At 47.3% G+C, this 13,242-nt stretch overlaps 1 protein-coding gene and 1 long non-coding RNA gene across 2 annotated transcripts in view; one reads left to right on the plus strand and one right to left on the minus strand.

Moving 5' to 3' along the window:
- The window catches only part of LOC105454485, a 78,772-nt gene extending 68,984 nt beyond the window's left edge, over positions 1–9,788 (plus strand). Inside the window, exons 7-15 of the mRNA XM_011697104.1 lie at positions 27–230; positions 477–668; positions 1,236–1,476; positions 3,049–3,237; positions 3,811–3,913; positions 4,297–4,320; positions 4,446–4,710; positions 5,093–5,268; positions 7,148–9,788. Coding sequence (XP_011695406.1) covers positions 27–230; positions 477–668; positions 1,236–1,476; positions 3,049–3,237; positions 3,811–3,913; positions 4,297–4,320; positions 4,446–4,710; positions 5,093–5,268; positions 7,148–9,542 — 3,789 coding nt within the window. The 3' untranslated portion in view covers positions 9,543–9,788. The remainder of the gene's footprint in view (positions 1–26; positions 231–476; positions 669–1,235; positions 1,477–3,048; positions 3,238–3,810; positions 3,914–4,296; positions 4,321–4,445; positions 4,711–5,092; positions 5,269–7,147) is intronic.
- On the minus strand, positions 9,782–12,216 carry LOC105454484. Its single transcript, XR_975001.1, has 3 exons — positions 11,062–12,216; positions 10,437–10,587; positions 9,782–10,264 (listed from the first exon to the last, which is right to left on the minus strand). It is a non-coding gene; the product is annotated as an uncharacterized LOC105454484 (long non-coding RNA).
- Between the last annotated feature and the right edge of the window lie 1,026 nt (positions 12,217–13,242).

Raw genomic sequence — 13,242 nt, forward strand, 5'->3', positions numbered from 1 at the left:
AACACGCTGGGAAATGGAACTTTCAGAGCGAGCAGAAGAAGTTTCTTCAGCAGCACAAGACCAGATCCGAGACGTACAGCAAGGCGGCCGCGACCATGAAGAAGCAGCGAAAGAAATCCAGGGCGGCCAACAAGAGTGGTCTCGCCATGGACAAGGAGCTGAAGAACATGCAGATCCTCGAGGAGGAGAAGTCCAAGCTTGACGCCTTCTGCGAGCAGAGCCTGAAGAACGTGAGTGCGATCTGCAGTAAAATCGCTGTCAATCGAATTCTCCGCATTTTCGTAGCACATTTTCGAAAAATTTTGCGGGATGCGATAAACGCAAGATCTGTTTTTTTTTTTCGGTGGCGAATGAATACGAAAGTTAAACGAAAGTTGTACGCTAGGGATGGCGGAGATGATGGATTACGCGATGAGATTCATTAACGGAGCCGAGTTCATTAACACCCCCCTCCTTTGTGCGTTTTCTTTTCACAGGCGATGACTCAGGAGAGACGGCGATACGGTTTCGTGCTGGAGCGACAATGCTCCTTGGCGAAGCACTATGCGAGTTTTCATGAGGTTGCACTGGCCGCGCTTCATCCCTCGGTTGATAAATGGCGCGAGGTTGCCGCCACCAGGGAATATTTGCCCCAGTCGGTGGAGGACATGTTCGCTTCCAGACTCAGGGTAAATTCACGCGACAGAGTCCCCCCCGCGCGTTCTCCGCGAATTCCCACGAATTCTGAATCGATTCGACAGCGCGATGATTTACTCCTGCGACTCGATGTTTATGCATCACATCCGACACATAAGTTTTGCAAAAGTTATAATAATCTTGCTGTCTTTCGCGCGTGAATTCCGCAGAGGAATCTTAATTACAAATATGCATTTCAACCATTTGAAATTTTACTCGATTATCCTGAAAATTTTCGGAGTGGCACCTTTTTTTAAATTTAATATTTTTTGAGAAATTGAAGTAAGACTTTTTAACTGATATTCTAGAAACTTTGAATTTCAAGAACAATAATATGCCGTAATAAATTAATCCAAAAAGAATAATTATAAATTTGAGAAAAATTTTAGATTTTCTTGCAGAAAAAAAAAGAAACCTTTACGTGTCCATTTTACATCTGCAGCGTCGTTCTAAAGTTAATAAATCACACGTAATGAAAAATATTGTCGAAATATATTGCCGAGGCGTGTGCGAGGCGGAATAGCGGTTCTATATCGGCAATCTACGGTTGTTTCCTGCAGCAAACGTCATTCTGGCCGGAGGACGAGGAGAACGGCGGCTCCGAGCTGACGACGATGAGCTCGCAATTGCGGAAGACCCGTAGCATGGACAGCTCCTGCCTGGAGCTGCGACTCGGCCCGCTACCCGGAAACCCGCCGTCGTCCGGCGGCCACTTCGGCCCGGCGCACCATCTGCCCGCCGCCCTCTCCAGAGCGCGGTCGGAGGCCAACCTGCACGCCTCGACGTTATCCCTCGGCCCCGGTACGTCGTCCCCGCTGCTCCTCCTTTTTTTCTGCGACAATGATATCGATTTTTCGCGGCCGCACCACACGCGCCCCCGCGTCCCCCGAAAATTTGCCGCACCCGCTCCCCACTCTCTCCTTCGCCCCCGGTATCACCCCGTCCTTATGCTCGCGGGATAAAATTAATTCTCGGTTAAACTAATTTGCAACTACGCCGAACTAAACTGAATTGGACTAAACTAAACCGCATATACCCGGCCAAATAATTCAGTAATTGTACGTGGAACAATTAAACCGTTACATATTGCATGTTATTATAATGCGAATATTCCTTTTAGATAGTTGGCTTCAATCAGCATAATTGGCGGATGTACGGTGTATTATTTTAAATTGAATATAAATCAGACTTCTAATTTTGGATTACGTTCAACAATAAACTTTCCTTCGATTAAAATACATATGTATATATACGTGAAATTGAGGAGTTATTTCGAATCGGGATGATTTATCTTCGGATCTCTCTCGCTCGTTCTGCATTGTGCGCCCGTGCCGTCGCGCGGCACCGCGCCGCTACCCGGTGTGCAACAACAGCGGGCAACGGGCTGTCAACTGGTCAGAGACAATCGAGAAAAATCGGCGAAATGGAGCCATTCGCGCTGACGTTTCCACTCGCTTTTCGCGAGACCTGTCTCGTTGCCGGTCGTATAAATTTCAGCCCCGATCAGATTCGGGCGACCGTCGAAACCCGAGCGGCTCTCTCTCTCTCTCTCTCTCTCTCTCTCTCTCTCTCTCTCTCTCTCTCTCTCTCTCTCTCTCTCTCTCTCTCTCTGCGTGGCGCACTCCCGGAATCGGGTCCGCGGCCGCGCAATAAAAACGGAATATGCTTTCGTTTGTGCAACGCGACCCGAGACTGTATTTCATCGTCATGGTATCGCGTGTCCCGCTGATCCATCAACGTTCATCATTATACGCACTGCTTTCACGTGCGCGAGCGATGTCCCCCACGGCGCTCTCTTTAGGTTTTCTTTTCCCGGCGTGACATCACACGTCACACACTTTGACGTAGAACGAAATATAAAAAAAAAGACCAGATAATTATAAATAAGCGATACATAAATAAACGCGAGGAGAGCCATAAATAATTCCATCGCGCGCATTTATCGGGACGGTGAATTAAAGCCTTAATTAATCTTGCCCGTAGCCTCCATGGACAATTCAACGTCGCAAATCAACGTCGTTGCCTGCGCGAACTCGGATTAATTTACCACGACGTACGAATGGCCGCGCATTAATAATGCGCCGCTGATATTTCTGGACAATCTCGCGAATCCCGTGCCTTTCTCCTATCCTCGATGTCCCTGCGGGGGTTGATGCCCATTCTCCTTCCCGACATTCGACTCGCCCTGCCTGCCCCTCTTCTCCGAACGTCCGCTATCGTACGCTGACCTAATTGCCCTGGTTCACCCCGAAACTACCCCCGCATTATCCCGGGCTCATCTCCTCATTCCCTCGGATCCCAGGACCGCCCGTCCCCTCTACCCGCCGTGTTCATTGCATGGGCTCGGTCAGTTACAGCGCTTCTGGTTTCCAGAGGTTCCAGAGACCCCACCCCGGCCCCGGTCCATGGCGCCCCCGACGTCCCGCAGCAGCGCGGGTGGCACCGGAGGAGTCGGCGCCGGGGGTTGGGGGGACGCCCCCCTCGCCAGGGCTCTCTTCGCCTACCTAAGCTCGGGGGAGAATCAGCTGAGCTTTCTGGAAGGCGATCTCATCGCGCTGATGGGTAAGTCTGATCTCGCAACGTTTCGTCGATATACGATACACACACGCGGTGTATCCGGGAACTTACAGCGGCACTTACGGCGATCGCAGCTGTCGGCGTAATGAACAGAGTTCGGGGCACGTGGGTCAACGCCCGCACGCCATAGATAGCGACGGCACGGATATGTTTAACTTTTTTTTTCGAGATACCGAGGGAAAAATGCCGCTTAAATAAAAGTTTGCTATCTGTATTGACCGCAATATTGACGACGACCAAAGTCAGATTATCTATTTCGGTCAATATTTACTCAGTTATTAATATTATTATTCAATATTTAGCGTAGAATAATTAATAGAATTGAAATTAACTGTAATTTCGAGCTAATATCAGTGGTATTTTGCATACACCGGAGATATTTAGATTCAACGAGATGAAGATAAATTAGTTATTTGCTTTTTCCCCTCCCCTCACTCGCCCCCTCCGGTTTTTCAATGTTTACAATTAAAAAGAGCCTCTATTGCGAAAATGTTAATGAGACCGAAGCGTAAGCGAGTTTCGCGGATTTGCATATCTCCCGTCCTTTTTTTTTGTTAGGCGACCGTCAGAAGGGATGGCAATTTGGCGAAAATCTGCGCACTCAAAGCACGGGGTGGTTTCCCTTGGCGTACACCGAAATTATAATCGACGACACTTTGGGGTAAGTATAAGCTCGCCCGCCCGACCCTCTCCAAAGGTAGAGTAATACCGAAATTTCGCACTTATGGTCGCCCATTATTAACCCTTCAAACTACAAACATTTCGCTTTGAAATCCCGCATGCATTCGAAACAGTGAACGAATAAAAATTCTCACGCTGAAATTCAACACGCACACATTATTGTTCAGATATTATGTATCCAGCTGTATGTATCTCTCATTACTGTTGATCTCTCTTTTTCTCCATTATTTTCGGCTTAATATCGATTTATTTACCATCAGTTTTTCCCCACAATTTTTCGTTTTTTTTCCACGTTTGTGTGTAATATTATCCTTAAAAAGTTTACTAAAATAATTTGTTTTTTCTTTGCGCAACGTCGTCCAGAACGGGGCTGATAAATTTGCTGAGGTACAGCGTTTTATACTATCGGTTTACATTTGTTATTTACTCGGTCGATTTTTGTGAAAAAAAAATAATCTCCCGGATTAATTCGCCGGATTTCCGTGTACATTACTCTGTCCAATTATGCGAAGATCGCCGAGTCACGGAGCAAGCAACGGTAGGACTCCAGAACCGCAAGCCATACCACCGTGCAAGCCGGCGCCCTCTCGGCCGCCGATCACGCCGGCCAGTATCGATGAACCAGGTTCCGGTGGAACCCCCGGTAGCAGCTCTGCCAACAACGGCACCAATGCCAACAGCAGCGGCAGCAACAACAACGGCGGCAGCAGCAACGCCGGCACGCCAACCAACACCGCGAGCATCTTGGCGACACCGACCGCGCGCCAATCGAAATCGGTGAGGCAGTAAATCGACGTTAATCGACGGCGGACACTGCCGGTTATTTGCCGCCTTGTGTTAGTCCGTGTCTCAATTAATCTACCATCGAGAATCGATCGCAACATTGTTCTCGCGGTGCAAAACCTTTAATTTTCGAATGCTTCAGTATTATCACACGGCGCAGCGTAATAGAATTAATAATATTTCGGTCGTTCCCTTTGCCTCCTTCCCCCGACATCTTCCGATATTGTTTCCTCAGAGCCGCCAGCTCGGGGAAACTCCGAGTAAACTTTATACCGTGGAACGCGCTCACGTGTATACACGTCGCGGCCCCCAAGATTGATTGGGACGCAGAGTGGGTGAGACGGCGAAGGGGAAAATCGTTTCGTCTGCCTTTCAGATCCGTCCATCGGGCACGTTGCCCGCGGTGCTGGCCGGGGGGCGAAGGGTGCAGCCGCCCGTGCCGCCGGTGCCACCTCCGGCGATGACGTCCCTCCACAGCAGCAACGACAGCGGCTTCTCCAACGAGCCACCGGTGCAGCCCGACGTCGATTACAGCGACGACGAGGCGTTGAGGTAAGTCCAAAATCTACGCCCCGGGCTGCTAAGTCATGTCCCCCTCCCCCCGCTTCTTCGCCCGTGTATATACGTTAGTTAGACGAACTCCCCCATGTATACTTCGTGTAAATTGCAAGCTACGTAAATTATGTAAAGGGAAAACGAGCTTATCGCGTGCGCGCATAGGGAAAAGGCGTATAATTCTGCTGATCCTGTTTGTAAATAGTGTTCGGGGCAATAATCGATTATGGTATAAATATCGGGCCAGATCACCCCCGTGATATAAATTCGGGGATTGTACATAGATAAATCAATAAGTACATCTAATGAAGAAAAAAAATCTCCCCTTTTTCGGCCCGAGTCATTTTAGCCAAAGAGATCGAGTTTACGTAGCTTACACGGTCTACACGGATCGGACCGAATAGAATTTTGCTGAATTCAAATCTCGGTGGGACACGGACGCGAAAATGCGATTCTCTTCGTTTACTCGTGACGATATGAACGGTAGTAATTGGTTCGCGGCTACCCAGCGTGTCTGCATGTGTAACATCGGATACTGACCTCAGCATAATTGAGCCGGTTTCGAGCCTTGGTTTACATCAGTTACATGTAGACTACCATTATTCATCCGCAGACGTCCGATACCAGGCAAATCACTTATTACTTGGTACTTTGGGCCCTTTGATACCTTCACTTCCCCACGGACATCACGCTCTGATAACTAGCCGATAAGCGCACCCCCCCTCCCCTTTTCCATCCCTCACCCACACTCGCTTTGCCCTATTCAGCGTGATTGAAGCTTTGTATCATTGTAAGCTCCGCTATTCTGCTATCTACTGGCCTCCCTGTAATTAGTGCGATTTTCACCCCTCTTTCGCCCCTCCCTCGGCACTCGATTGGATTGGCTCGCGACGCTATTGTGAGGAATAAAAATTCGACGGTGGTGGATGCTGCGGGCACACGCGCGCGTTTTACATTCACATACGTGCCCCGGCGTCGGAAAAAAAAACTGTGATTAATTTCGGATAAAGCGAGATCGAATTGTCACAGACCTTCAATACCGGTTGCGAATAGAGTCAACTTTTCTTGCTTGTTTGATTGCTGCGCGCATGATAGCTGATTGTGCGACATGATACCTATCTATATTATTTACGATTCAAGTCAAAGTGTGTTTAGACACTTATTCGGTTTGTGCGGTTTATTGGTGTGATTATCTTTCAGAAGATCTTAAAATCTACGGAAATGTTACAAAATTTGCGATAGCAGATTGATGTTAATGTTGTAGAATACGATCGATATGATGTCATTTTTATATATTTTTCAAGTTGAATTTGAATGTCACAGATGTATATTATCGTTCATGGATATTATCGCCCCCCCTTTTATTTCCTTCAGTCTGAATAAAAAAAAGAGTTTTTTATTATATATTTGCCCAAGACCTAATTATGACTGTTGTTATATATATATTTATTACACGATCTTTACTGATTTCAATATTGCATGGATATCAAATAATATATTGTTCTATCTATGCCATATTCTTTACCTATGATTTCGCTACATTTTGGTCATGAATATCGAATTTACTTTCATGCCTTCAATAACTTTCTTGAAAGCAATTGTAAGCGAATTATTTTTATTTTATTTTTTTAAAATGGATTTTTGCTGAACTTTTTCTTCGGTCGCTCATCTTCTACTCGGAAAATTTAGTTATCTCTGTTTCTTCGAAATTGTCTCTCCTTCTTGTAGATACCGCATGCGCTATCGTGGTCGCTGGAAATAAACCGCCATGGTGGTGGTCCTCCGCATCTCCAACAACCTCCCTCTTTCTAAATCCCTCTCTTCCGCGTCCCGGTTTCTTTTTCTCTTTTTTTTACTGACCGCGCCGCGCACGCAGACGGCGCCGCAAGCCGCGCAGCGGAGGGGATCGTCCTTCCCCGAAGGACGAGAAGCGGTCGAAGGACTGGGAGAATGACTCCTGGAAAACGATCCCGCGGGACGAGAAGTCCTGGCAGCTGTATCGCACGGCGATGGACCTCTGGGCGGAGTCCAAGGCGAACCAGACGGGCGATGATCACTCGAAGAAGTACTTCGAGATGGAGAACGGCGATTTCGCGTTGGAGAACGGCGACATGGCGAAGAAGAGGAAGAACAAGAAAGTCGCGCAAACACCGAACGAACGTCCCAGCCCGAATCAGCGCACCAAGATGACGGACGAGCGTGGTGCCCCGGCCGCTACTCGTCGTGGCGGCGATCAGCGACGCGTCGACAAGCGGACGCAGGCGGAGACCGAGGAAGACGAGCTCGAGGAGGACGAGGAGGATTTTAGCACTGAATATCGCAGCAACAACAAGTTCTACGCGGACAATCAGGAGGCTCAACAGGAGCGAAGAGGAGGAGGAGGAGGAGGAGGAGGAGGAGGGGGCAATTTCGAGGCGGAGAAATACGCCAAGTCCACGAGCTCGTCGTCGGACTCGGACGACGAGAGCACCATCACCATACCAGAGCCGGGCCGTAAGGTCGAGCACATAGCGCAGAAGCTCGAGCAGACTGCGCAGAAGTACGCGCGCGAGCACAGCCCGCCCAAGTTCCTCGACCGTCGCGAGAGATCCGCCGCGAACGAGTACAAGAGCCTCGAGAGAGAGACGCGCGAGGCGGCTCTCTCGCGCGACCGTCGCGAGAGGTCCGCGATGGAGTACAAAAGCCTGGAGCGCGGCCGAGATGGCGACCAGAAGAGCATGGATTCGGCTCGCCGCGACGATAAGATGCGTTTACGCGATGACAAGCGTGCGCGGGACGACAAGCACACGCTCGAGCGGAGCTCCCGCGAGGATAAACCGAATTTCGAGCGCGCGCGGGAAGATAAGCAGAGCTTCGAGCGCTCGAGGGAGGAGAAACAGAACTTCGAGCGCACGAGGGAGGACAAACACGGCTACGAGCGCTCGAGGGAGGATAGGCAGGTCTTTGATCGATCGAGAGAGGACAAACAGAGTTTCCAGCGTGCCCGGGAGGACACGCAGTCGTACGAGCGAGCCCACGCTCGCTCCAGGAACGAGCAGGAGCGCGCGTATATGGAGCAGCGGAAGGAGGTAATGGGTTACGAACGAACGTTCGAGAAGAATCGCAACAGAACGGTCGAGCGATTATCCAGCCGACGATTCGAGCGACCGCGGCCGCCGTCGCAGGAGGCACCGGAACGACCTTCGATGGGCCCCTACCGAGAACGTAGATATTCCGACAAGGAGGAGGCGATTTACGGGGAGACCGGCCGATACGGGATAGGCTCGCTCGAGCGAGATCGCGGTTACGAATCAAATTTCGAGACAAAGTTGGAGAGAACGAAGGTGATCGAGAGACACGGTTACCAAGAGGGTCTGCAGGGTCCAGGTCTTCAAAAGCGAAACGCCGTACCGAGGATCAACGAGCGAAGCAACGGCGACACCAATAACAATACGCTGAAAGTCGAACGGAAGTCTGCACTGCCGCGGCAGGCAACCGCCATGGGTCACCTCGTGCAAACCGGAAGAGCCTTCGACGAGTCGAAGAGCCCGAAGCTCGTGAAGCGGACCAAGTCCTTCTGGAAGTTCCGCCGAGATTCGGAGGTGCTGGAGGGTATGGCGCTCTGGCAGCACCGCTCGCTCGTGGACATCCCGAAGATGATCCGCAAGGAGGACAAGACGGCGGAAAACGAGGAGCGGCAGAGAAACTCCGAGGGCGGTAGTCCGAACTCGAGTCTGGGCAACAGCGAGGGCACCATCACGAACGAGCACCGGAACGAGGAGCCCAAGCCGGCCGAGAGGAGCCACGTGCCCGACAAGATGGATTATTTCGACGACTTCCCGACGCCGGCGGAACGGTCCAAGATCACGGAGAGATCGGATTACAGAATGCCGCAGCAGCAGGAGGAGCGCACGTATTTTGTCGGAAACGTGTCGCGGAAGGCGATCATCGAGAAGGAACGGAGACGTAGTCTCGAGGCGAAGCGGAACATGATTGTGGCCGAGCTGAAGGAGAACAACGAGAGCAAGCGGCACGGGATGGCGCGCGGTAGGAGGAACTACGACGAGGAGGACGCGACGCTGAACTTCAGCGAGACCGAGGCCTCCGACGAGGAATCCACGTACAGCTGCATTGTCATCAAGGACCAGAGCATACCGGAGAAGACGTTGCTACCGAGGACCAAGCTGAGAAGGGAGTCCGACCGAGATAGAAATAACTGCGGGCCCTGGTACGACCTTTGGGGCGTGGACGCGTCCGTCAATAAGAAGAAGAAGAAGCAGAAGCAGCAATAAGTAAAACAATCGTTATGAAGAAGATACTGAAGCTGAACGTATGTTGAGTTTAAATAGATGAAGAGTTGATGTTGATTTTTTCAAGCAGAGATAAAGATATGTCGAACGAAATGTAACAAAGGAAAGAAAGATTGATTATTCAAGACGAAAATTCGTCTCAAGAAGAAAAAGCAATCAACGTCGTATTGTCTTAATAAAAACGATGAAGAAGATGAATAAAACGACGAAGAGAAGCATGCTTTTTTTGTTGCATGCAATTTTATTTTGATTTTTTTTTTTTTAGTTATATGTATCAATAATACGCGAGCGAGGATTAACTGATTCAGACTTGAATCAGCGAACAAACTGGCAATTGTTACCATCTTTGTTATTAGTTACACCTCTTCCAAGTTCTTCCGGTCATTTTGTTTGTTATGAATTTCTTTGTGGCCACCTGTCCATGAGCAAGCCCCTCGAATGATCGACTCAGCATCTCATTGTGATGTGTTTGCATTGGCTAATACCTTCCTAGTGCTTTGTTTCGTCTTCAATTGGCTGTTGATGTTGTAGGAGCTTGCAGTATCGTCGAAGAAGGCGCTCGATACATTTTTGCGACGACTTCTAGGCGACTTACTTCCTCGAAACAGAGAGCGAGCGAAACTTTGCTGGATGATACGCATCGCCATCGTGACTCGTGATTGTTATCCGTCACTACTGCACGCGTTAGCTTCTTTTGGTTATCGCTGGCATAGAGAGAAAGAGAGTGCAAGTCATTCGCTAGATATTATTCGCAATTGTTCCAAACTCTTTTTAGTTTTATCAGTCGCTTCGCGATCGTATCGCCAACCGATTTCAAGTTGCACGTATATTCCGCATATGAATTCAGAATTCAAGATAGCTTTTAGTAAATGTTACTTGTATAATGTTGAAGAACAAGCTGTGACGATGACTGAGTTAATCTTGATTGACATTTTTTTTAGATGTATTTGCTTACGGATATTTGTGGAATCTCTCGAGGGACCTAGTCATCGTCAGATTAGTCAGATTTTAATCGAATTTGCTCGTCCTACAAAAAGAGATCAAACAATATAAAAAAAAAAAAAACGATTGGATGCTAATAAAAAGTCTTCGAAAAAGTCTTCATTTGTATGCTTTTGGAGAAGGAGGTTGCAGCCTCTCCAAAATTTCTATGAAGTTATGAAAATTTCAGCTCGTGATCGCGTTCGCCAATAATTACGGACGCGCATCCCGAGGCCCAAGATTAACCGCAATTAACGCCTTTCAGGACTAACATATTCGCGACTGTGAAGCTGCGAAAGACGAAGACTAACGACCGCTCGGCACCAGCGCTGTCATGAGACAAGCTCTTTTCTTAGATCTCGCGATCCAGTAGCGATCCCGTAACGCGGAGACGGGCGTGTCTCTCTCGTTGAAACTAGTTCCTTCGTCGCGCAGCTCTCCACGCGAGACGAGAATCGACTGCCACGCGATTATTATCTGTCCGCGAATTCCTCTCTGAAGGTGAAATTACGACGCTAACCCTTTCCGTATCCATTGCGCGCCGTATACATTGCATTCGCGTTTTTTTTTTTTCAATTTCCCTCGAATACGCATCCGTTTAGGACACCACGTGGAGCGACATATGGAGACAGCTCGCAGGTTGTCGGTGGCGTTGAGATGAAGCGTTGACACAATTCCGTAACGCCAAACGAAGGGTTAGCATAATTGCGTCAATTTCGCGCTGTTAAATAAAAGATCGATACACAAACTGCGCGTCAGTTTTACGGTGTTAAATAAAAGGGAATCAACTGTCTTAACTGCGAAACGGGTTTTTCCAATGTTAACTGCACGTTAACACAGTTCTACAGTGTCGAATGAAAAGCTCGCACAGTGAAAGTGGTTCAAACTCGTTGCTCGTTATAGTTCCACATAAAGTCGAACTTGAGGTAGACCTTACGAATTACGGATTTGCTCCAATCCCGCCATTCTCGCCCTGAAGTCTTTTAATAGCGGAAACTATAGAGCTCTTCCGACAACTCGTGCGACGAGTTGCGAGACGAGTGAAGAGAAATCGTTGGAACTTCTACACATTTACTATTCTATCAATGTATTATATTTAATATTCCACTTAATATACACTTAATATTTGGTACTGAAAGGGTTAATGTCCGAGAATTTGATAGAATTTAAATTTTTGTGTGTGCAACACGTCACATTTTGAACACGCGTTTTTAAACGTTTTTCAATATTGCATTTTAAAGGTATATACATATGTAGGTATAGATTTAGAGTATATTAAGGTAATATTATTCCAGCGTAATTTAGACGCGAAAACGAAAAGAAGACGTCCATGTTTGGTGCGGAAGGTGTAAGGTGGGTTTTAGGGCAACCACTTTTTTGTAATTTAAAGCGCCGTTAGCGTTAAGAATTCAAGGAAGTCGTAAGGAGGACGAGAGATGTTAATATATTATGAATAATATATTATATAATATATTATATATATAAACGACCGCTCTTGCGAATCTGATTCCGGCGGTTTGGGTTAGGCTAGACTAAAAATAAAGCTGTTGTAATAAGAATCATGTATACATGCGCATATACGTTATATATATATTATTGTTATTATATACACCAATTTTTTAACGTATGCTCGTCAAATTTCTTCGTTTCCTCCTCCTTCTCCTTATCTTTATATTTGTACACTGATTGAATTCTTTACATATATATGCTACATGATACATATAATTTAGATATATGTATTACACTCCAGGCCAAAAATTTTGAGACACTTTAAATATTGACATTTTTGGAAATACTTACTTCTTAAATATTCCCAATTTATCTAATAACTGCAGTTACTGCATCTGAAGAATTATTGTTAAAAATATATTGTTATGGCTATTTGAATAAGTAATCCCAAAAGTATGAATTAAAAAGAAAAATGTTCCAGGTCCAAACTCTGGACCTGAAGTGTATAAAAATTTGGGATACAATATTAATTCTGCATTCGAAAATTTCATCAATGTGACAATTTCGTATAATCTCATACTTTTCTTTTATTTAGATCCCGTCAATAAAATTGAGCTACTACAGACAAGACTGAAACGATTTTAAACTATTCGATATTTTCCACGTCACTCCGACATAAACTTCTATTCTATCGGCAAGACTCCGGCACGTAATCCCGGAATTAAGATACCGCCCTTAGTTCTTCGTAGGAATATTTTAGGAGGAAATCCCACGATCCGTCAGAAGATTAGTCCTCGGCGACTTTTCAGCGAGGGGTTCCGCATTTGAATATCTACCCATCCCTCACCAGGTAAGTGTTCGCCCGCTCATAACGGCGGCGCATTTATTTAAATTAATCGCGGAGCGTTTAATGGCAGCGATCAACGAACGCTTTCACGAGTTCCCGGTGGAAGAGACGAGGAGGACCGGGTCGGTCCGGACGGGCGCGCGCTGCGCGTTTTCTCATTGCTCCCTTTTTTTTCTCTCACCCCGCGGCGCCTTTTCAGACCGCTTAAAGCGTCTGAAAGTTGTATAGGCGCCATTATGCGGCAATTATCGGAAAATCGAAGGTGTCGACCACGCGGGAATTAACGTAATAGCCGCAAGATGCGTTGTATATACGTACACCTATCGGTTTTTCTTTTATCTAACTTTGCTCGAGCAGATTTCTTTGCTCTTTATAAGATAGAAAGCGTATTAAAGGAAATTTACT

Source organism: Wasmannia auropunctata, unplaced genomic scaffold, assembly GCF_000956235.1.
Source record: "Wasmannia auropunctata unplaced genomic scaffold, wasmannia.A_1.0 LD335985.1, whole genome shotgun sequence".
NCBI lineage: Eukaryota > Metazoa > Arthropoda > Insecta > Hymenoptera > Formicidae > Wasmannia > Wasmannia auropunctata.